The 24,980-nt window shown below is 41.7% G+C and overlaps 2 protein-coding genes across 2 annotated transcripts in view; one reads left to right on the top strand and one right to left on the bottom strand.

Annotated features, from left to right (window-relative positions):
* Positions 1-572: 572 nt before the first annotated feature.
* On the top strand, positions 573-6,168 carry psmd6 (proteasome 26S subunit, non-ATPase 6). The gene is made up of 8 exons (XM_028575633.1): positions 573-859; positions 1,495-1,700; positions 3,237-3,382; positions 3,488-3,707; positions 4,276-4,384; positions 4,636-4,804; positions 5,781-5,858; positions 5,951-6,168. Exons 1-8 carry the CDS (start codon positions 715-717, stop codon positions 6,045-6,047), a joined length of 1,170 nt encoding a protein of 389 aa, XP_028431434.1. The 5' UTR covers positions 573-714; the 3' UTR covers positions 6,048-6,168.
* An 850-nt stretch (positions 6,169-7,018) lies between these two features.
* Positions 7,019-24,980, bottom strand: part of atxn7 (ataxin 7) — a 30,834-nt gene continuing 12,872 nt past the window's right edge. The window contains exons 5-13 of the mRNA XM_028576787.1: positions 22,062-22,166; positions 17,684-17,954; positions 14,310-14,638; positions 13,840-13,922; positions 12,738-13,018; positions 12,358-12,547; positions 12,042-12,163; positions 10,758-11,913; positions 7,019-9,341 (exon numbers count right to left, since the gene is read on the bottom strand). Of these exons, the coding sequence (XP_028432588.1) occupies positions 9,324-9,341; positions 10,758-11,913; positions 12,042-12,163; positions 12,358-12,547; positions 12,738-13,018; positions 13,840-13,922; positions 14,310-14,638; positions 17,684-17,954; positions 22,062-22,166 (2,555 nt within the window). The 3' untranslated portion in view covers positions 7,019-9,323. The remainder of the gene's footprint in view (positions 9,342-10,757; positions 11,914-12,041; positions 12,164-12,357; positions 12,548-12,737; positions 13,019-13,839; positions 13,923-14,309; positions 14,639-17,683; positions 17,955-22,061; positions 22,167-24,980) is intronic.

Below are 24,980 nucleotides of genomic sequence, written 5' to 3'. Positions count from 1 at the left end.
CAACAAACAACCACTCTGGTTTAGATCAGGGAGGCCGTTCCTCCCAATCACGCCTCTCCAGGTGTCTCCATCATTGCCCACGTGTGCGTTGAAGTCCCCCAGCAGAACAATGGAGTCCCCCACTGGAGCCCCATGCAGGACTCCAGTCAAGGTCTCCAAGAAGGCCGAATACTCCGAACTCCTGTTTGGTGCATATGCACAAACAACAGTCAGAGTTTTCCCCCCCACAACCCGCAGGCGTAGGGAGGCGACCCTCTCGTCCACATATACATACATACATACATTATTACATACATACATATACATACATACATACATACATATACATACATTATTACATATATATACATACATACATACAGTACATACATACATTATTACATACATACATTATATAACGCTACATTACGTTACATAACGTTACATACTGTTACATACAATTAGTGTGCGGTATTAAATCTGGATACGGGTGTCGTTCCCGCTCATGTCCGGCAGAGGGCAGTGAACAATAACTTGGTGGTTAAATGTCCGGCTGTTCTCCGCTCTTGGCTCCTCTCGCTGACTGACGCTCCGGCGGAAACAACACAGTCCAGTGTTTTCCGTAGTCATCGTTGACTAACGCTAGCTGGTAACGGCGAGTAACAGTTAGTGAACTCTGTCTGCACAAAGAAAGCCTTCAGTTTGTGATTTTGTTTCTATTTTTTTGAACTAAAAATGCCGTTAGAAAACCTGGAGGAAGAGGGTCTGCCCAAAAACCCTGATCTGAGGATAGCACAGCTCAAGTTCCTGCTCACAATGGACGGTCACCGACAGGATGCTAAAGTGAAGACTGAGCTCATGGACGCGATCAAAGCTAACAGTGAGTTAGCATATCACTGTACTGTAGCCTGGTCATTATAAACAGGGTGCTGACATTAATGTAGACACATACGTTTAGTGTTGGGTGCAAAACTGTCTCGTAATTGTTGATATATAAAAAAAAATGTATTCCAATTAAACAACGATCATCCCAACGAAATTAGCACGCTAGCTAACGCTATTAGCAAACGTCAGCTAACGTTAGCCAACAAGCAAGCTGACGAATGGTTTTGTTAAACTCTGCCTAACATTGCAGTACTTTAGTTTAATGTATCACATTTTTCAAGTTCTTCATTATTTATCATTAATAACAATAATAATAACTTAATTTAAGATAGCTAGCACCTTTTACAGAACAAATTCACAAAGTGCTCCATAAGAGTTAAAATTGTTGTTGAATAAAAAGAGTAAAAAGAACCAATAAAAAAATGCTAAAATTGAAATAAAACGACTAAATAAACAACTATGTATATTACCTTTCATTGGAATTTAACAGAGCCCGAAATAAAACAGGCTGCTTAACGTTACTATTTTAATTAAATCTGTTTTAGAAAAGTCACTTAAAAACCTCCGTGGTTAGTTTATATGAGAAGCAGGCTGTCCTAGTCCACAGGGTAAATGATCTCTCTGCTTCAGATATGGCACCGTATTATGAGGGTCTGTGTAAGGACCTGAAGTGGCAGCTGGACGGTGACCTGCTGAGTAAGATGAAGAAGGCCAACGAGGAGGAGCTGAAGCGCCTGGATGATGTGCTGGAGGATGCAGAGAAGAGCCTGGGAGAGAGCGAGATACGAGACGCCATGATGGCCAAAGCTGAATACCTCATCAGAATTGGAGACAAGGTAACTCCTTAAAAAGGTTTACCTTTAACCTCATCAGTCAGCACATGGAATGTGTTTGTGCATGAGTATGCTTTTTTTTGTCACGTCCTCTTATATTATATTAGTACTTGTGTTTTTTGACATTTGATTGTGATTTTGATATTTGATTTCATTCCCTGCACTGTTTTTTGTACATGTACTGCTGCTGTGACATGCGATTTTTCCCTCTGGGTTTAAATATATATACATATTGATAGGAGTAATACACACAGCGCTCATTCTATATGGTGTCATTTCTTTATATCTGTTGTATCGGAAATCCTCAGCACCGTACCACCGTAAAAGTTCTTACTTCGGTAATGGGGATCCTAAATAAATAAATACTAAGAATAATAATGGTCATTTGCTGTGCATGTGTGTGTGCATGCTAGGCCCGTAACCAAGAAGTCATGAAGTCCGACTAAAGTATATTATTTATCTGCTGTTAACCTTTTTTTTTTTTTTCTTTCAAAATGATTTAGGTTCCTTTCATTTTCTTCTCATCAGTAAGAGTTTCACTGTCATTACAGTTTGTAGTAGATTACAACCTTTTCCATTGTGACTATTGCAGACAGGTACATTGTAGTGATAATGCTGAAAAGATGCATCATTCAGCACAGGACAGAATTCGCAACACTAAACATTACTGGTACACAATGGAGGTTGAATTCATACTTTGCACACTTGTTTAATGTTGGTATTTGTGCCAGTTAATATCACAATCATTCTATGTATATGTATATTTTTCAAGAGACATATCACTCACTGATGTTTTTTTTTCTTCTATACAACCCTGCTTCGTATCGGAGCCAAAATCCTAAGTACTACCAAAGCACTCTCCAGCATGTTTGCCTGTCGTTGACTTTTGGTCAGTTTCTCATTACCTATGCAAGTTGTGTGACCAGACATTACTAGAGCAAAGCGGTTGGCAGTTTCCCTCTGAAATAGTATAGCCGTAACTACAGGTATTCTGAATCATTTTATTTAACCCTTTTTTATTGTTTTATTCAATTTTATAGCATTTAAAACAATGTTTGAATGGTTTCAAAACAGTATATCCTGACTAAAATTTGACATCCACTCAACATCTCACCTCTGATCTTGACTATTAGTCAAAAATAATTCATAATTTCTGCTTTTTTTTAACAAAGAAATTAGGTACAATGTCACATAAATTAGGTTTATTGACCATGAATATACAAAGCTTTGAAAAAAAAGTGACAAAACGTTCAAAATTCATTTTCAATTTTGACCCCTAAGGACAAAAAGTTAATGGTCGACGGGAAGGCATTTCCACAGGACAGATGAAGACATGAAAGGGGAGAGAGAGGGGAATGACATGCTGCAAAGGGCCACAGGTTGGAGTCAAACCCGCGGCGTCGAGGAGTAAACCTCTATATATGGGCGCCTGCTCTACCAACTGAGCTAAGCTGGCCACACAGTTAGTTGTTTTATGTACACACATTTGAATAGTCGCAGATTCATTGGCAATGTCTGCCTTTTGTCTTGTCTCCACAGGAGGGCGCCCTAACAGCCTTCAGGAAGACCTACGACAAGACAGTGGCTCTTGGTCACAGACTAGATATCGTCTTCTACCTGCTGAGGATCGGCCTCTTCTACATGGATAGCGACCTCATCACACGCAACTCCGAGAAGGCCAAGAGGTAACTGCTCCGATATCTTTTGTTCTCGAACATCTCCAACAGCCGTCTCTGTAGTAATCTGTCCCGTACTCATCTCTCGATGCGATGCGCCTCTCGTCTCCGCAGCCTCATCGAGGAGGGGGGAGACTGGGACAGGAGGAATCGTCTGAAGGTCTACCAGGGCCTGTACTGTGTGGCCATCAGGGACTTCAAGCAAGCTGCCGAGCTCTTCCTCGACACAGTCTCCACCTTTACCTCTTACGAGCTCATGGACTACAAGACCTTCGTCACCTACACGGTCTACGTGTGCATGATTGCTCTCAAAAGGCCTGACCTGCGTGAAAAGGTAGGACGCTGTGAGTGTGTACTCACAAAGGGACTGTCGAGGAAGTTATTGTGCATCTTTTGTATTTGTGAATTTTCTTAGTGCAAGTAGGGCTGGGCGATATGGAGAAAATCAAATATCACAATATTTTTGACCAAATACCTCAATATCAATACCGCAACGATATTGTAGTGTTGACTATTGGTGCTTTCACAAAATATTTACACAATGAGATTTTTGATTAAATAATCATAAGTAATGTGGATATAATGTCTAAGTGGGAAAAGGCAAATAATAGAACAGCTACAACAGTCTGGTAAGTTCAGAAAATGACATAACTTTACTGTAATGCAGCCTTTAAAACCAGGAAAAGACAAGTTATGCCATATAACGATATTCAAAATCTAAGACAATATCAAGTCTCATATCACGATATCGATATATTACCCAGCTCTAAGTGCAAGTAGTGAAAAAGGTGGTGAATTTGACTAATAGAAATACCTTCCATCAGGTTATAGTGCTAGCACTACGCATTCTCCAACACGTGTACATTGACAGTGTGATTGTAATGAAATGTGTTCCTCTTTAGGTAATAAAGGGAGCTGAGATCTTGGAGGTGCTGCACAGTCTCCCTCCAATTCGCCAGTATCTTTTCTCCCTCTACGAGTGCCGTTACTCGGTCTTCTTCCAGTCGCTGGGTGAGGAAGCCTTTTCTTTTATTGGCCTAGAAAACAAACCCTCTGTCTGGTCACTTGTAACGTGTCATTTTACCGTTGATCACTACCAACTCGTAAAAGCTCTTTCCAGGTTGTTGTTAAATATACTCCAATATTTTTCATTTATTTAATAAGTCAGTTTTTTTTTTGTCACTGGCATTGTGTGTGTACGCCATGTTGTTGTATTTCTCCTGCTCCACCACCTCGTGAAACTTGTGCTCTTTGCGCCACAGCCACGGTGGAGCAGGAGATGAAGAAGGACTGGCTTTTTGCGCCACACTACCGCTACTACGTGAGGGAGATGAGGATCCAGGCCTACAGCCAGCTGCTAGAGTCCTACCGCTCCCTCACCCTGGGCTACATGGCTGAGGCCTTTGGTGTCAGCACGGAGTTCATCGACCAGTAAGTGCCTGTACACTCTATCCATACGCCACATCCTCTGGAGACTAGAGGTGTGAATCTTCACTGATCTCCCGATATCGATTATCATGTCTTCGATTCAATATCATGATGCGTCAAATACAGTTTTACTATTAAAGCCATGTAGGATATTTAATTCATAGCTTTTCATAGCTTCAAAAACCAAACATTCTGCAGTGCTCTAATACTAAATTAATTGGATACATAAAACTACAGAGCACATGGCACTTCCTGAATGTGCAAAACTTACCAGAATATGTAAACAGAAATGTTGTTAGGCATAGATTAAATTGTAAACAGAAATAATCGATTATGGCCCGGACGATTATCGATGCAGCATCGACCATTGTCCCAGATTCGATGCATCGATTATTTGATTAATTTCAGCACCTCTACTGGAGACATTCTAAAAATAAATAAATAAAAGCTTCTTATACACCGGTTGAGTCTCAATGGCACTGCAGATATCCTAGCTGTAGTTCACGATTTTAGAGCAGGAAGGTGTTGGAGCGCATGTACATACTGGCAGATAATCACAAGAGATACATTTTCAGATGGATCAGCATTTCCGAGCATTAGGGTGCAAACTCGGATTTGGAGTTACTGGCCAAATTCTAAGGCTTTATTTGTGCATCGATTGCCCATGCATTAGTGTTTTTATAAAGGCTTCCTGGGAACACTAAAGGACTGTCTCTTTTGGGACATTTCCAGTCGTAATGCTAAGCTAACCCGCCGCTGACTGTAGCTCCATATATAGCGTACAGACGTGAGTAGTGTCGATCTTCTCATCTTACTCTCGGCAAAAAAACGTGAATCCGTGCATTGCCCAAAATATTGAACTATTCCGTATTATTGTACGTTTTTCATACCATGTGTTCAGCTTTATATTTTAAGGAAGCAACACGTATCACTGATTTTTGATCTGGCCAACTGAACTAAATCTTCTCGCCTTTCTCAGGGAACTGTCCCGATTCATAGCTGCTGGACGCCTCCACTGTAAAATTGACAAAGTGAATGAGATTGTGGAAACCAACAGGTAACGTTACTATTCTTCAAACCTCAGTACACCCAGAAATAACTCGGTAACCAAAGGCAGAACTCTAAACCTCGTCCTGTTCTTCTTTCCAGACCCGATAGCAAAAACTGGCAGTACCAAGAAACCATCAAGAAGGGCGACTTGCTGCTGAACAGAGTCCAGAAGTTGTCGAGAGTTATCAACATGTAACCATGGTGGCCATATTTTTATGCAAGGACGACTTGCATTAGTCTTGATATACCGGAACCAGTAGTTTGTCTGACAAAGTGACTCTTATATTGTGTATATAATAAAAATTTGTTTAACTGTTGGCATTTCTCTAGGCTGTTTTCTTTAAGGAAAGAGGCAGAGACATCATTTCATATAAATAGCAGTATAAATTATTTTATTTACAGAAACTTGTTACAAAACAAATATACTATACAATCTTTTTTCTTTAAATATTAATTCTAACCTATGTTTTGTTCATGAATTACATAGCAGCCAAATACATAAGTCCAGCTGAAAATGATTTTGATAATGTATACAAAAAAAAAAAAATCTACACGCTTTTACATATTATGAATGGTGGATTTATTTTTCCTCCCAAACATGAACTGTATTCTCTCTCACTTTCACATTCCAAGTCTATGGTGCTAATAAAAAAAAATAAAATAAAAAAATCTTTTCAATGTTTCCATCTACTGGAAACAATGTAAAGATGTCAGTGGAGTTTGAGGGTAAACAAAACACTTGATTGAAGGTTTTTACATAAAAATCCCAGTAAACAGAGAGGGCTTAAGCCACACGCTGAGGATAACGAAATATCGATGTCTTGTCTGGAAAACTTGGATAAACTCCGCACCCCCCCAAAAAAGTGTTTCATACTGCGCAGCTGACAAGCTCAGGTTTCACCATATTTAGGGTTCATAGGCGGACTTAAAAACAAACTCCTAAACACTTTGAACATTCAAGTAAGGTAAAGCAACGCAAAGAATACTGTCCTCAGTCAGGGTGAAACAAATTCAGGCACTTTTTTAATTTCATATTTCTTTTAAAAGCTGATTCAAATTACTTGTTTGGCAACAATGATGCAAGCAGTTGGACTGTTTGTGTTCCTCTTCCTTGCGATGATTGCTTAAGTCCCTTCAGCCTTTATAAAAGAGAACGCAAGTGTTTTCGAGCATGAAGATGTGTTTTAAGGTCTTATAAAGTGTGTGACTGAAGAGTCCGTGGAAACTGGATAGACAACGGGCACAGCTTCAAGCCTGCAGGACGTTTTTAAAAATCACAGGCTAATTGGGTCACATAGTAACTGTTGTGTTGATTCATAGGCAACGTAAAATGTCTTGTAAAAGCACATGTGATTGAGACCTTGAAAAGTGAATAAAAGATATCCTCCGTCATACAGACACATGCTACAGTGGCAACACTTCACCTTTGTTTCTTAAAAAGGATCTCCGTACACGATTCATGAGATGCTTCAGCTTCTACATATAGGCGTATTGCATTATATAGACCTGGCAGTGAACCACTTCAAATAATCAAGTTCTCTGACTTCATCTTTACTAAATAAATAATGACTTTTCTTCTCATTTTTTTTTATTGTACCAAAAATTCAGCGTGTACAAAAAAAGCCTGTGCAAAAATACATATTTAACTATGTACAATTTAACAAAATATGTATTCTCAAATAGGGATACTTCAATACTTGTTTGATACATAGGCTACAAGAAAAGAAAGCTGAATTAAGATTCTTAAAAAAAAAAAAAAAAAAAAAATGGTCTCCTCTATTTTTCCACACTGACATCAGTGGAGGTTCAATAAATCAACAGGCGTTTCCAAAAGTTTAAATATGTCCCGTGAAGCCATCGCCATGAATCTCGCACCATAAAACCCACTCAAAATAGGCAAACATCCTGACGAGACGGGCAAGTATTGCCGGATTTAAGACTCCATTTTGACAAAGGAATAGAGTATAATGCCTAGTTATCCTATTCTACTGTGATAAATCCCTTCTCAACACAGACCAACATAGTGTTCCGGTGGGGCGTTGAAACGTTAACATCCAGAGTTTGGGTAGTGGTTACACAAGGAGGGACAATCGAACCCACAGAAGACAGGTGACGTGCATAAAGTTTGCTCCAGTTAAGACGTACCATACCTGATTCCCTAGGTAGGAAAAATAAACATTTCAATTCACATCTGCCCACAACAGCTGTGGATCTCGCACAGCTGGGTAAAAAGTAGGTAAAGTGTGGCAATAACAATACAGTTTGCACAGATATTCTTTTGATCCACACAGGAAATACACTATCACCGCTTCACGAGCGTGACTGAAAGGTGTTTCAGTTTAAAAAAAAGAAAAGAGAAGTAGTTGGCAAAGCTGATAGCTTTTGGCTAGCCTTGAGGACTGCTAAGCGGTGCCTGTGGAGAAAGTAGTTATTTAGTGCTGTTCACAGTTGGGGGGGGGAGTAGGGTCTACTGTGGCGATCTTTTTGCACAATGAACAGATTTAGAAAATTGACAGGTGTACTCAAGACCAAGTTCTCTCTCTGACAAAAGGATTCAATCGAATGGGCACATCAGGCGATCTTTTCACATTTGAAAGCACAACTGTCTTCACCACGTCTACAAAGACTCTTGGTAGTTTGATGTAAAAAGCTCTTAAGAAATCATAAAAAGGTAACACTTGCATAATTATTCTGGGTAATAAAAGAATTGACCAGATCGTCCCCATGGGCTCCTCTCAGGCTACGGCGGGTAACCCAGAGGTTACTCAAACGTGTCGCCAGAGAGAGTCAGACTAACGAAAAGTGAAACAACAAGGTGATTGTGTGTTGTTTAAGGTGTTGCAAGTAACAGTTAGCTGCTTCTCCTGCTCTCCTTCCAAGGCTTCTGAGATCAGGCGCTGGGGGTGTAATTAAGTTGGAAATTCCAGTAGTCCAGCAGAATCTGACATGAGAAAAATACTCGTACACACACTCACATTCACACACTCATTCTTTAACAAACAGAAGAGATCGGCTTGTTGTCTCCCCAGTTGCTCGGCATCGTGTCGGCTTTGTCGCGGCAGCCCTTGACCTGAACCCAATGAGCTTTGAACCACAGCTCAAGAGACCCATGGCTGCTGCTATTGTTCCTACTACTTCAAGACAGGAAGACCTCTCAGAATACTGGGACGACACTTGTGTAGGGGGTCCTTGGCTCGCTCCTAAGACGAACTGGCACTCCACGCTATACATACAGTGCCATTGCACCAGCCTTCGTCCCCAACACACACACATGGCTTTGGGAGAAATAGTAAGGACCACATTGACTTCACTGGGCAGTCCAGATCATCTCCACCCTGAGGATTGTGGGAAGCTAAGAGTAAAGTGGGTTTGATTTTAGAAGGCCTCGTGCAGTCCAGAGCAGTGTGCGGACTGCTCCGGACTACTTCCCCATCCGCATGCCGGTTCCATACACAGAGGCCGGACACCGCTGTCAGGGACGAGCCTTTGGCTGGGGGGGGGAAAGAGGGAGAAAAAATAATGGTTAAGTAATCTGTCATTATACTAGTTCTCTGCTAAAATATTAAAGTGCTCATATTATGCTCATTTTCAGGTTCATAATTGTATTTAGGGGTTATATCAGAATAGGTTTACATGGTTTCATTTTCAAAAAACACCAAATTGTTGTTGTACTGCACATTGCTGTAGCTTCTCTTTTCACCCTGTGTGTTGAGCTCCCTGTTTTAGCTACAGAGTGAGGCATCACACTTCTATTCCATCTTTGTTGGGAGTCCCACATGTGCAGTAGCTAGGTAAGGACTACTAGCCAGTCAGAAGCAGAGTATGCAGGCGTGCCACGCTAGCAGCTAGGTGAGCATTATAACGTGTTACAAACACACGTTTGTCTCTGAAGTAAAGGCTGGACTACAATAGAGCGGTTTGGAGCAGTTTGTGAACTGTGTTTTCTGTTGGAGATGGTAAGTCCCTTTTTGGTGGACTTTGGGCTTTTTCACTTTGTAAACCTATAACATGCACAAATAAAGATATAAAACACAATAAAGGAAAGGGAAAAGCCAAAAAGCATAATATGAGCACTTTAACTGCTTTAAAGTGACACATTCCAGGGAATTACAAAGGGTTGGAATAGTAGAATTAACCATTTTATAGTTCAATGTCTGAAAAGTTATGCTGGTAGAAAAACCTAAACCTCATTAAACAAAAGGTGTCGAAAGAATACAACATTTATTTTAGTTAAAATCACGAAGGTTTCAAATGTCTCATAGCAAGTGCTGTTGCGGACGGCAATTTGTCTTAGGCTACCTCCACACTGCCACGTTTTTATTTTTACAAAGTGGAAGTGTTCCTGAAAGGTATGTATGCCTACCTAACTGATACGACTGACTGATGTGCACCATCGTTTCCAAAGGTCTCAGTTTCTGCCCGTCCAGACTACAATGCGACCCCAGAGTTTCCAAACTTAAACGGGGTCAGCAGTGCTTCCAAATGTCTCAGTTGTAGGGGCTCGGAAATGCGGGAGGAGTGTGGACGTGAGGCATAAACGCAGCAAAAGATATGCGTTTAACAAAAATGTATTAGTGTGGATGTAGCCTTAGAATATGGAAACAATCTTGGTTTTTCAGAGACTGATGAAAGAAATGCTGAATGAGAGATTGCGTTGAGCTACAGGATGGGACTTCATGACTTTGGCTCTCCGTATCCCCGTATTCATGAGGTGGGGATGCAAAGGGGAAATACACTGGGCAGCTAAGTTAACAGTTGTCCCAGCAAAACACAGCTGCCAAGTTGTGTCTTTAGGTTACATGCCAATTAGCAGTTTTTCCCTCAACTCCCTACCTGCATACAATACACTCACACACTCCACTTTTGAAATAAAAAAGCATCCCGATTGGTACAGTACAAAACCCACCTGATGTAAATGGGAGTTGTTGGGTAGCCCTGGCGTCCCTGGAATGCTCCGCCCATGCTTCCCATGGATGTTGTTAATGGCAGGTGACTTTGCCACTTTGGGTCTACCTGGTCCAGGTCCCCCTCCTCCTCCTCCTCCTCCTCCTCCTCCACTATTAATGCCGCTGGAGGCAGGAGAGTTCTTGCGCTTCTTGCCCTCCAGGCGCCCATCTGCGGAGTGGTGGCTGAAGTTTGTATGGTGGTCAGATGAGAAAGAGGACTGGTGGTGGACGAAGGGTCCCAAGGAGAGGGTAGAGTCACTGCTGTTCATCACCACGCTCATGCGCTTGATGGATTCTGCAGGGCTGCCCGAGGGAGGACCTCGTCCAGGCGGCCCTGAGAAGCCGCCTGCTGAACCTCCAGAAGGCTCCACCTTGAGGCTGAGTGAGTTGGTCCGCACAGTGGGGCCACAGTTAAGACCCACACTGTGGACTCCGCTGTGGGAGGAAGATAATGACGATGAGGATGAAGGACCTAATGAGCCGTGGTGGTAGGTGCTCCCTGAGCTGCCGACATTTGCACAGTTCTTCTTGAAAGAGGAGGAGGAGGAAGAGTAGTTGGCATTAGAAGACGAGGATTCAGAGGGGCCATGGGACGAAGATAGAATTGAGCTGTTCTTCCTCTTCTTCCCCGAGCTGAAGCTAGTGTTGCTACTGTTACTGTTGGCTCCACTGCTGCCCCCACCAATGGAGTTGGGGATGACGGGTGTGGAGGAGCCAGAGGAGACCTCCTTGGGCCTGAAGGATGATGACGACGATGACGACTTGGTAGTGCTGCTGCTGGAAGAACGGGACTTAGGCACCCGGCCTGAGGCTAGGGAAGGAGCTGAAGAAGATGAGGATGAGTGGGCTGAAGGCATCTGCGGCGACGAAGACACTTGTCGGGCCTGCGTAATGCCGTAGGCCGGGTGCTCAGCCCCGCCCTGTGGGGAGCTGCGGGCATTTAAGGTGGTCCCATAGGAGAGCACTGACTTGCCCTCGTAGGATTGGCTATAAGGAGTCTGGGGCAAGGTGGAAGGGGGGCCCAGGAAGCCTGAAGAGGGAGTGCTACCGTGAGAATTTGTGCTTGTCCTATGAGTAGGTGCAACGGAAGAGTTCTCTAAGGCCAAGGGGATTTTCCTGCAACAAGGAATGATATCATTCTTTAGCTTTCACTTTTAATAAGTCAAGAAGGGTGACCATGAAAGACAAGGCTGCTAATTATTATGTCCTTTGGCCATAATGAAATCTGAGCTGGACAGACTTACTTCCACATCTGAGAGTTGACATGCTTGTCCATCATTGTGGTGAGGGCACATCGCACTCTGTCCCATCGCCGATCAAAGGAGTAACAGCCTCTCCCAAACAGTCGACTTCTGAATGTACAGAACTGGGAACAAAGAGAAGGTATCAATTATCAGTAAGTCAGTATACTAAATAGTACTTAACCTTTCTGTGAAATCTGAAACAAATAAGGGATTATCTTTTGAAAATCTAAAATCCTTTTGTAGTTTAACTACTGTAACAAAAAGGAACAGTAGTCTGCGGCTAATCAGAGACCAGTGATGGTAGGGGTGCACTTACAGCTGCCGGTCGAGGGTGATAACCTGAATAGTGACAGTCCAGTTTGTCAGCGCTGTCCTCCCGCTCTTCGTTCTCTCCCTCGTCACTGGAGGGTCGAGAAAACCCATCGGGGGTAGTTTGGGCATGGTGTGGCGACTCGTGGACTACTGTGGGGTCTCCGGGGGTACCACCTCCGTGACCGCTGTTTAGTCTGATGGACAGATAATATGGCTGATAATTTAATACCTTAATCATAAAAATGGTTTCAGAGAACCACACAAAATTGTTTTTGTTCACCTCTCAAGATAAAGGCTAGTTTGTCAGTGTCATAACACACACCATACATACATACATACATACATACATGATAAAATGAAATACAGATCTGGAGCAAGTCGTACCGTGGAAGACCAGGGCTGTGAAATTTGGGCTTGCTGAGAGGCAAAGGCTTAGTGGCGTCTGGGGCGGTGCCGTTGCCATGAGCGACCTGGTGGGCGTCATGGCCAGCAGCAAGGTGGGAGGAGGGGTGTGGGTCCCTGAGAGAGGGGTTTTGCTGGGAATGGGGTTGGTGGAGATCTCTGTCCTTCCCCCGCTCCCTTGCTTTGTTCTTGTGCTCCGCCAGCAGTGTGTCAAAGCGCTTCCTCCGCCCTGGCACCGCCCTCCGCTGGCTTAAGGAATGTGTCTGGCGGGACATTAGAAAGGTCAAAGGTCAGAATTATTGTTTGGGAGGTGGGTCTGCTTGGGTTTCAGTCGAATAGTGGGGCTTTTTTTTTTTTTTTTTACTCCGATTTGTACGTGACGTATTACAGCTCTGAAAAGCTTCAGATGATATGGCCATGTGATTTTGCTTTAAGTAATCAGAACCATCCTTAAAAAAAATTAAAAATAAAATGGTCATAGTCTACGTTTATTATTGTCAACAAATTTCACCCAACACAAACAATGCATGGATCCCACTAACAAGTATTGTCTGTGTATCTAAAACTTATTAACGCATATCCCTCGGTGCCATAGAACTCGATTGTCCCAAAAACTATTAAAAATACATTAATGTGGGCACCCAGACGGCTCAGTTGGTAGAGCGGCGCCCATATAGAGGTTTGCAGCGGGCCCGGGTTCGACTCTGACCTGCGGCCCTTTGCTGCATGTCATTCCCCCTCTCTCCTTTTTATGTCTTCAGCTGTCCTGTCAAATAAAGGCCTAAAAATGCCCAAAATATTATCTTTAAAAAAAAAAAATACATTAATGTGCCAAACCATTGCACACTGGATGACATGCTGCCTTCTTTACAGTGCGTTGTACCTGTTCTCTCCTCTTCTGAAAAATGTTCAAGATACTGCAGGTATTGTTGAGGATTAGAACCAAATAGTTTGACTTTAAGGATTTGATCCTTTAAATGGGATTTGTTGACAATAAGACAATTGCAGAGCATTGCCATCCTTATGTTTTAAATGCTATACAATTTAGCCTGAATGCACAGTACGAAGCATAAAGACTGGTTACCTTGCAAGTTAGGGATCTTGTGCATGGTTTCCGAGCTGTTATATCCACAACGCCACAGTGGATATCTGCATTGAACTCACGCTCTTGAAGGCACAAGAGAGGAGTGAGGTGAGAGAGAAGAAAATTGTTACTTACATTCATTGTGACAGATCACCTGCTCTGGTAACTTGCTTAACTCTAAGTTGTGTAATGTAACATAGTTGAGCCTTAGCCTTTTAAACTGATGTATGGGACAGTGTGAAGAGTTGTTTACCAGCAAACTTGTATACCGGTGGTGTACATACGGATATATTTTGGGTAAATTGTGCCCTATACTTTATATATGATACACAGAAATATGTTATATGAGACAGTATCAAAATACTGTACATCATAGTTTGAACTGAATTCATGAATCAGACCTGACAGTATAACATGTTGACAGCACAAAACTGGAACAGTAGTTTCCCTACAGTTCCCCTCAAACTGACCTGTCACTTTCTTGTTAATGTGGCGTCTGCTACTGGCACTGCTGCTGCTGTCCTGCTTCTTGTCTGACAGGACTGAGAGGTGGCCCTTGCCGTTGGGAATCTGACCCGGGGCCAGTAATGGAGGCTTTGGTATGGAGGGACAGTTAAGGCCTGGTTTAAGGGCTGATGATGAGGAGGTGGTGATGGTGGTAGTGTTGGAGCTCACAGTGATGCTAGAGGAGGATGTAGAGGAGGGTGAGGTGGTGGCAGGGGCAGATGGGGCCTGCACCAGCTTAACTGACGAGTCCACCCTGAGATGCATCTTCTCCACCTTGACAGCCGGGGTGAGGCTGGAAGAGAAGGTTACAGAGATGAAGAGGGCAGCAAGGAGGAAGCTGAGAGTTAGAAACACGGAGCCAGTGAGAAACGCATGGTAAGAGACAGATGTGCACGTATGGAGGGGGCTGGGAGGACAAAACATAAATCTATGATCCATCATTTATCAGACTCATCAGCGAACTAAAAATAAAAAAACAGGTCTCAAAATATATATTTTTCTCTGGCAGATCCTGAACACAGATCCTGGTCGAAATAGAGATTTTGATAATAATGACACTAGTCATGGGCCGGTTACCGGTTTCAAGGTATACCTTGGTTTGAAAAAGTCAAGGTTTCAAAACCACTAAGGAATAATGGTTTTTTTTGAGTGGTCAAGGGCAGATACTTTAAAATAAAAAAATTATATATATATATATATATATATATATATATATATATATATATATATATATATATATATATATATATATATATATATATATATATATATATATATATATACACACACACACACACACACACATACAACCGGTCAAAAGTTTGGGGTCACTTAGAAATTTCCATTCCAGACAGAATACCAGCAGAGATCAGTTGCATTGTTTTTTTTTAATCAGGGCAGCAGTTTTCAGATTACATTATGTGCTTACATAATTGCAAAATGGTTCTCGACTGTTGTAGACAGAAGTGGCTGAAGAAATGCTTGAAATTCCATGCTTTTTTTGGTCTAAACGTCATACCCAAATTAAAAGTGGTACAGTTCCCATATACTTTGACACTTAGGGATGTGCCTGATATCATTGGAAAGGAAACACTCAAGTTGTGTCAGGGTGATTCTAGGCCTTACTGACACAGAGTTACAGAGGCTAGAATGGAGATTTTTTATTTCTGTCCAAGTTATAAATCTGTAAAATTATTAAAATACATTGCTGTAAACACATCTGACAGGTGACCGACAACACAGCATTAGCCACGTCTCAGCTTACTACACAAAAAAAAATTCAGAAGCTAAAAGACTCAAAAATGGATTTTATATGAATTCTTTTCTACAAATATGTCTGTCGTTTTTTTATTTCTATTTGAAAAGTGCAAATAAAAAGCCAAAAACTACAAAATACAACACTTCTCAAATACACAAACAAACCCACATCAATCACCTTTCCAATGATATCAGGCACACCCCTGAGTGTCAAAGTATATGGGAACTGTACCACTTTTAATTTGGGTATGACGTTTAGACCAAAAAGCATGAATTCAAAAGCGTTTCTTCAGCCACTTCTTTCTACAACAGTCGAGAACCCTTTTGCAATTATGTAAGCAGGTATTGTGTCTGGAATGGAAATTTCTAAGTGACCCCAAACATTTGACGGTTGTGTGTGTGTGTGTGTGTATGTGTGTATATATATATATATATATATATATATATATATATATACACACACACACACACACACACACACACACACACATACATTTTTAAGCTGTAATTGCAATACCGTGAGATTTTTGCTGAAGGTTATCATAACGTCAGAATCGTACACCAGCCCATTCCTAAATGACACCACACTGCACTTACAACTCTTTCTCAGTTAGATTGCAGCCTGTCAAATGAGCAGAAACATTTCAAAACACAAGTTGACTCATCAAAGGCTAGCCAGCGTGTGATTGATTAGGATTACTGAAAAAAGAATAAATCAGAATAAAACTGTACAAGGTGATGTGAACATGAACTTTAAGAGTTGGGGGAGTTCAGAATTAAACATGGCAATGCATGTGCATAGATGTGTTTAATTTTATATGTGTACTGTATATAAAAATGATTGTCATGATTATACCATGTGGTTTACTACCCCGTTGATTAATTAATGATTACCAAATGCAATATAACATGTAGGTATAGATCAGTAGAAAAAAGAAAAGAAAAATAGACCAATTTAGCCCACATTTGTTAAGATGTGACATTAGTGGTATACTTGACATTACTCAATAATATTCAAATATAATTATAACATTTCAAAGCAGTGTTATATGTATTGATAAAACAGCTGCTGCATAGTTGTCCATTTACTGTAACTGTTGGACAGTCACATCTGACAATGTTTTGCAATCAGACTGATGACACCTGATGATACTACACTGTAGCCAACATTAAAGCAACACTATGTAACTTTTCCCGCTTCGGTCCCCCTACAGGTTGGAAGCAAATTGTCCATTACATTACATTATGCAAGTTTGCCAGATCGGGTAGCGGATCTGTAGTTCGAATGAACTGGACAATGTAATGTAACGGACAATTCCGCTTCCAACCTGTAGGGGGACGGAAGCGGGAAAAGTTCTCTAGTGTTGCTTTAAAAAGGATAGGTTCACAATTTTTCAGGTCTGTCTAAAAATATGAGCCAGGTGCCTATATGTACATTGAAGCTGTTTTTGCTTGCTGTAATTGCTCCCTTCTTGTCATATACTGACCATTAAAAGATCCCTTCCTAATAAGAGCTCCCACAACCCTAACAGATACTTCTTGAATAAGCTGATCACATCATGTCAATATACAGTTAAACAGTACAATAATTTAAGTTTACCAATAGTTTTGAGGACTCGAATAGGGGACAAAAGAACTTGGGACTTGGACATCCCTACTTAGATAATTTTTGTACTGAAGATCTGCCAGTGAGTTGGTCTTTTATAACAGTAAAATGGTACAGTCCCCTTCCTTATTTAAACTTAAAAAATTATGAGTGGTATTTCTTTCTCCACAAAGCTATATTTGGCCGAATGTAAATGTACAGACGGCAGAGAGCATATTAACCAGGCAACAGCCAAGATTTCTTTTTTTAGCTGGCCAAAACAACAAATTAACGTCAATTAACTACAGCCGAGTACATTTGGAGGCAGCAGTTGTATTAAAGCCAGTGAAATCAACAATATCTGGCTTAAACCTTTAAATCGCTATTTTGATATAAAAATGATTAATTGTTCAGCACTAGTCCTGGTGTATATCAACAAATTGCACAACCCTGAAAAAAAACACTATACTGCAAATGTTACACAGTGAAACTTACATCTTGTCCAGCTGGGGCGTCCTGAAGGGTGCAAAGGGGGTTCTTCGCTGAATGCCTGGCTTCTCTTTGGCGGTTTTGAGGAGTTTAGGATTAGAGGAGGAGGACGCTAAGCTGGCTCCAGCGGTGGAGGGTCGGGTAACAATGCCTCCACTCGCCACTCCGGCTACAGAGCCCGAGCCCAGCCCAGGCCCAAGTCCGCTGCTCCGGTTCCTGCCCGACACAGGGAAGGGCGAGGTGGAGGCTGGCTTGTTGGCCGCACTATGTCTTCTCTCTGGAGCGACAATATAAACCAGGCCGGCATTAAAACATAATAGTTGACTCAATAAGATGATGAGAATGAAGCATCACAAAGCTGCACTTTGGGCCCATTTCCACCTGGTATTCAAATCTGTCCTGACTGATCCAATCACAAGTGGACAGCTCCAAGTATGTGTGTTCACACCTGGCAGTAGAATGGGTCTCCAAATGAGTGACCACTTGTGATCGAATCTCACTTCCCCGCTCTAAATGCAAAAAAGACGCACTCGTTCCCATTTGCATATGGGTTGGATGTGTGCGAGCGAAGAAACCTGCGATGACTAGTGAAACGGATGGATTTTAATACCAGGTGGAAATGGGCCCTTTAACAGACTAATGTATATGGGTAAATGTGGCAATAATTAAGCTGTAAGTCAGGAGAAAAGAAAAGACGTGGGAACATAGAAATCTGACAGCAGTGAGCAGGTTACCTCGACAATAAATAAGCAGCATTTGTGATTCATGCCAACTTAGCCTGAAATAGAAGCAGCCAACAGGTCTAAGAACAGCTACTGTGCAAACTGATAAAAGGCAGTATGACAGCAGAAAAGGTTAGGATGATATGGAGATGTGAATACAAAGACAGACATAGAACAAAAAGGGAAAAAAATAAAAATTGTGCTTGCACTCAAAACTAAATATCTTTTCCTCTGAAAAGATATTCAAACGGTCTCTTGCATGTGCACCCACAATCGTCATAGATGGGTTTTCAAAGGAAGCTCTTGCTATTTTTAGTAACAGCATACAACAATGAAATAGCACTCTCAAAATAATTTCATTGACATTACAGATAAAGTTCCACAACAGCGACGCATTTTGTAGAGTCTACTAACTGCCACGGCAAAAACTACCTAAGAAAAAGGCAGCAACCTCATGAAGGCATTTTAAATTTTTATTTTTTTATTTAGAAGTTAATGCAACTTGCACCAAAGTCTTAAATGTTAGCCAGGCAGCGGGCGGCTCCCTAACAAACTGGGCCCCCTGGGGTCATACAGACAGACAATACTGCTACTCTGACCATAAGTGGAGAGAGAAAGAGTGCCAGAGAGAGATAGAGAGAGAGAGATTCACTGATGAGCTCAGAAGAAACAGTCGACTGAAGGTTAACTTTACCCTCTTCTTGTCAACACTGACGCATGAGCAAAACTGCAAACAATGAAAAAAACAACAACCTAACAGCATGAATGTAAGAGAATACAGCTTCAGGATCACGTACAGGTTTTCACAGAAAGAGTGTGTCGGCAGCTAGCTAACGTGGTGAGCTGTGGGCCTGGTTAGCTAACCTTTTAGTGGGCTAACTCCTTGGTTGAGCAGGGTACCGGGCCATAGGCCAAAGCCAAGTCTCAGCAGGTGATCTGTAAACAAGCTTGTTGCTGCAAAAACAATAGAGGGGGATGCTAACACATGCACACACAGAGCTGCCACTCCCTATTTCCCTCAGTCCCCAACACACACAGAAGCACACACCTTCAAACTGTTTAGCCTTCTTCCAATTTCCTTTTTCAAAAGAGGAAAACATGCTTTTAAGAGTGCCTTCTTCTCACTTAACGGGCCTCTCTCTATACACCCACTCACAACACACACTGTATCTTCCCTCACTCTACTTAGCAGCCTTTCTTTCGATTGCTCCTGCCCTCCCTCCTTCCCCTGCTGTCTCGTCTTGTCCTGTCCCGGTCACAGTCAACAGCACACAATGCACACTAACTCACACCAGGAAACCTCAGCGTGACACTCAGTGCTCTGTCCACAAAGCACTAACATTGAGAAAAGAGAGCCAACACCAGCGGCAGAATAAAAGAGTAGTCAAGAAAAGTGTGTGTGTGTGAGGTGGGGACAGCAGACACAAGAAATAGGAGGAGCCTTAATATCCTCTTTTACACGGTCAAACCGTTGGCTCAGTGCTAAGGGGAAATCCCTGACTGTGGGAATGAGAGAAAAACCTTAACGTACAAGTGTGATGGCCTTACTACCATCTCCACAAGCAAGACGCTGCATTGCCCGGCCTCTGTAAGCTATTTGTATAACAATAATAAACCTGTTAATCTAGTCAAAATAACAAATACACTAGGAGTAGTTTCCTTGCTATCCAAGCTTAAGGTGCATGATCCAAAACTTTGCGCTAAAATCATATCGAGACTATCTCAATGGTGCTGAGATCAGTGCCCTTGCCCCATGTTAACGCCACGTGGGGTCTTCCAATAACAACACCAGAGGGAACAAGACAGGTGGAAAGTCCCAGCAAGAGCACTCCCACTCCACTCTGAATGACCACGTACTCACGAATTTCACTTGGATTTAGGCTGTTCCTGTGTGGGGCTGAAACGATTAGTCAAATCGACAGAAAATTAATATCCAACTACTCTAATAATCACTTCAGTAATCTATCAAACAAAATAATGCCAAACATTTTCTCAACAGGATTTGTACTTTTCTGTTTTATATTGTTGTACATGGGAAATCTTTGGGCTCTGGACAGAAAAAAAAACGAGACATCTGCTGACCTCACATTTCCTCTCATTGTCTGGACTAAGGATTCATCAAAAAGATAACCGTCAGATTAGTCAATAATGCAAATTATTATTGGATGCAGCTCTATTGCGGTGCTTACAACTCCTACTTGAATGGAAATCTAGGGAGGCACCATAAGCTGCTCATGCAGCAATTGGTATTTTTTGGTATACACAATGATTCAGTAGCATACAGGTGATTAATACGTTTAGATTATAAGAGATGCATCAGTCTATCTGATTTTAGATCACATTATGCACAGTCTGCATTCACAGTACCACCTTGTTAAAAGATGTACGGTGGCCACCTGCTGTGATGTTGTCAGCCCTGTTTTTTTCTTAATTGGCAGTGTAATGCCCTCCAATGTTTGTCTACTTCTCATTCAACTCATCTGTAATAATCCTAAATAATAGTCTGGCCTAGACAGGTTTGTATCAGTCTGTACGGTTTAGCAGCGTGGGAGGAGCCCTCTCTTTGAATATTGTTGACACAGTAGCCAGGCAAGTTCCTCTAGGAGCCATGTGCCGTTACATCACCCTCTTGTGGCTGACCTTGACAACTGTAATTGTTGACACACTTCATGGGGAAAGCACACCATTGACACAATACACATTTAGGACAAAAAATACCCAAATTATAAGAAGAGAATGCTATCAAATGAGTGATTCAGATGCTGCAAGGGAGAGTGTAGCGATGGGACAAAAACTGGTGCTGATATTACGATTGAAGATTTCTCACATGAGCAGACTTTAACAATGCCTGTCCGCTTATATTGACTTGATTGACAAAGACTATTATACATTATTACTTTAAACAACCAGCCCTACAACACAGGACATGGTAGGTGTCACTCTAACCTTCCTTATCATTTCAAGCAAATGAGTTTGTAGTGAACAGCTTATTTATTTTAGTGACTGTGGGCCTGCCGTGCACTCTGTCAAGTTTAAAAGACATCCACAGCGATGAAGTCACTCTATTCACAGATCTATAATTCATGCATTAACTTAAGCACTGCAGTCAAAGACCCAGCTTAACTATTAAGCAGTGACAATCCACCCACTGAAATGCTCACACACATCCCTAAAGTGTTAACAGAACCAGAAATCTGATCTGAGATGAAAGTGTTAAAAAAAGAAAAAAAGAAAGTACATTGCTGCAAAGACCGAGAGAGCCACATCAAATATTAACAGGGGAATTGTAAACACACAAGTGAGACAGTGAGTGAGTTAAATAAATAAATCAATCAAAGTCTGTGGTTACTGTGTGGAGAAGGAAAAGTGGTGAGGGAATACAAAGGGCAGAGGGAGAAGTGATGCGACAGAGGGTGTTAATGTGTGAAATATCCCTACCAGCCTTGAGGTGGTATCTGGTTACTACAGATGAAGACTACTTTGTTACTTCCTTCTTCATTGATCTACTGCCTCTACTGTCTGCGTTCACTCCCCCCTTCTTGTGTGGGGTTATCTATAAAATTCAGGAACTCCTAAAAGCTAACTCTGCATGGTGTTGACATCAGAGATGACTCTGAATATATGCATATTCATGTATGTGTGTGCACGTGCATGACACTTACCGTAGTGTGCTTGGAAGGCTTGGGGCTTGACTACCTGGCTGCAGTGGCTGCACATCACCAGGTAGAAGTCGTCCTGTGCAGGACACTGGCCAAATATGGGCATGTCTGTTCACAGGGGACAAATCAACCAGACAGGGCGCAAGTCAAGGAGAGGCAAACTAAATAGACATACGTTCACCTGGTGCTCCAGTTGGTAGCAGACTCAGACTCTACATTGAAACCGTCATCGTTTGTTGTCATAACACTAATAGCTCATGATAGGGTAACTCCAGTTTGATGGCATAATCTTTGTTGCTTAACATCAAGAGGGAAAATTGGTCACATTCGGGCTAAAATTTGGGTTGCACCACATACACATTAAAACATTTAAAAAGGTCCAATGTGTAGGAATTTCTCCCATCTAGCATTGAAATCATATATTGCAATCAACTCTCTCGCACCACGCAGTTCAAAGTATGTATTACAGCTACGGTAGCCTTCACACTTCAAAAAGCCGGTCTCTTGCTCTTTTCAATCTCCTTTTTCTTTTTCTGGGCGAAGAAGAAGACTCCTGTTCCTGACATTTGGATTTTGAATATGTGTGGTCCTACACGTTTCCTTCTTCAAACTTGCCGGGGCCAGGAAGCTACAATACCCATCAGCAGCATTAGCGGCACCTATGAGTTTATCATGGCACAGCGAAAGGTCGGAGCAGTATGTCCTGTATGTCCCTTACCGGCTAACGTATTTCAAGATGGCGCATGAATATGGAGCGTCTACTCCAGTTCATGCAAACGCAAATGTAAAATTTCAAGCCAAAAGGAAAACTTGGAATTGATGGTGGTGGTAAATATTCATGAAAAAGGACAAGTTTGTGAACGGGCAACACAGATTTTGATAATGAACATCTAAACACGTTACACACTGGTCTTTAAGGTCACATGCACACGCACGTATTAAAACATCCACGTTAACAAAGTTAAGACTATAAAAAAAACCTGAGGAGCTCACTTAAAGCAAACTGACACATGAGCAAAGTTTGCAAAAGCAAATAGATCTCACTCCCAAGTCCGAGTCTTCCCTCACCATAGAGAACGTCCTAGGGATGCACCGAATCCAGGATTCTGCCGAATATTGGACTTTGTGACGGGGTTCAGTTTCTGCCGAACCGTATAATTTTTTTCCACCGAATCCTACGCTTGCGCTACGCTAGTCGACGTAATGACGCCGCCGTTGATTACGGGAAGGTGTTTACGCAGGTGGAGTGTTCAATGCGGTAGGCTGTGAGAAAGTGAAAATGGAACTCGTGAGCAGAAAAAGTTGTTGTTTGGCAGTACTTTCAGTCAAAAGAAGGCCATTCAAGTCCAGCTACTTATATATATCTTCATTCATTTTAAACCAGTCTATTCTTATTTCAAATTCATGTCTTACAATTTGTCAGTGTAAAATGTGTGTACACTGCAATTATGACTTTAAAAAAAAACAACATGTAGAGTTGCAACACTTTGTCGATTATTGGTGAATAGAATAATAATTTGCAACTTTTGATAATAAATTTATTGTTGTGTTTCCGTTTCATGTGATAGTAAACTGAATAACAAACAATTTGAACTCCAATTTGGATCAACTTGGCCTTCAGGAAATTGTGATAGACATTTCTTATTTTTTTTCGGACATTTTACACACTAACAAATGTTTAACTGATTGTTTAACCGAAGCTGCTACAATCAAAACAGAGATGTTGGGTTTCCTCTGTCAAGTTATAAAAGATGCATGTCACAGTGAGATGTAAAGACATGTTTAAAATCCATAACATTAAAATATTCCATTCCAGTCATGAGGTCACGTTCTCATGACTCCTCTGAAACCTCCTCCCCTAAAGCCAGATCATGCTTAACACAAGAAGACATTATAAAAAGGTAACAATTAAGATACACACACACACACACACACACACACACACACACACACACACACACACACACACACACACACACACACACACACACACACACACACACACACACACACACACACACACACACACACACACACACACACACACACACACACACACACACACACACACACACACGACAACTCCTAGCAATGCATCTGTCTGGATTAACTCAAATGAAAGAAATGGCTGATTTCATCAGGATGTAAAGATGGGAATTTTCCTGTAGTGCCACTAAAGCAGTGCAACTTTCAGGCACAAAGTCATAAAAAAAAGCACAACAACCATAAGTTCCAAGGTACACGAATGGCCTGGCTGTAGTTCCAGCATCTCTATCCACCAAATTGTATGAACCAAGTCTCATGCTTCACAAGACACTAAGGCAAATCAGAGGCAAGTGCCGCTCCTCACCAGAATGTGATCAAAATTTACCCTGGCGTACAGAACCAAGAACCATCTAATTAAGGAGGCTAATTAAGAGATTGCCTGGGGCGTTATGATGAGATGAGCAGAAGACTAGACAAGAGGAGAGAAGTGGAGCCCCTCTTCAATACGTACTCCACCAGGGCAGTCAAGGGTTCTCGAAACATCTTTGGACGATTCTGGAAGGGATGAGGGCCATTAAGCAAAGACCATGTAAAGGGCCTACCTGGCGCGACTCCCTCTCAGGGAGATTAGCAGCAGTCTTGTGTGGATGAATTGAAAAGCCTGATGCTACTTAATGTGTGTCAATTGTCTGAAGCCACTCTGCTAAGTGTCTCCTTTAACAGTGGCGCAAAAAGACTTTTTCACAGTGGTTGGTGTCTGCCAAGGAAAGAAAGGCAAATTTCTTCACTTAATGGACAAAAGCATGTCAATTATATATAACTTTAGTAGGGAAGCACTAGGCCTGTCACGATAACAAATTTTGCTAGACGATTAATTGTCCCACAAATTATTGCGATAAATGATAATATTGTCGTAGAGAGACCATTTTCATCTAA

The sequence above is a fragment of the Perca flavescens genome, chromosome 4 (assembly GCF_004354835.1).
Source record: "Perca flavescens isolate YP-PL-M2 chromosome 4, PFLA_1.0, whole genome shotgun sequence".
Classification (NCBI taxonomy): Eukaryota; Metazoa; Chordata; class Actinopteri; order Perciformes; family Percidae; genus Perca; species Perca flavescens.
The sequence above is the reverse complement of the archived record's forward strand: the minus strand, read 5'-3'. Positions and strand labels throughout refer to the sequence as shown.

Bases quoted from the DNA above. Each gene is read 5' to 3' on its own strand.
- psmd6 (XM_028575633.1), top strand. From the start codon at position 715: ATGCCGTTAGAAAACCTGGAGGAAGAGGGTCTGCCCAAAAACCCTGAT. The intron at 1,701-3,236 runs GTAACTCCTTAA...TTGTCTCCACAG, and splicing joins TCATCAGAATTGGAGACAAG to GAGGGCGCCCTAACAGCCTT. The intron at 3,383-3,487 runs GTAACTGCTCCG...TCGTCTCCGCAG, and splicing joins AACTCCGAGAAGGCCAAGAG to CCTCATCGAGGAGGGGGGAG.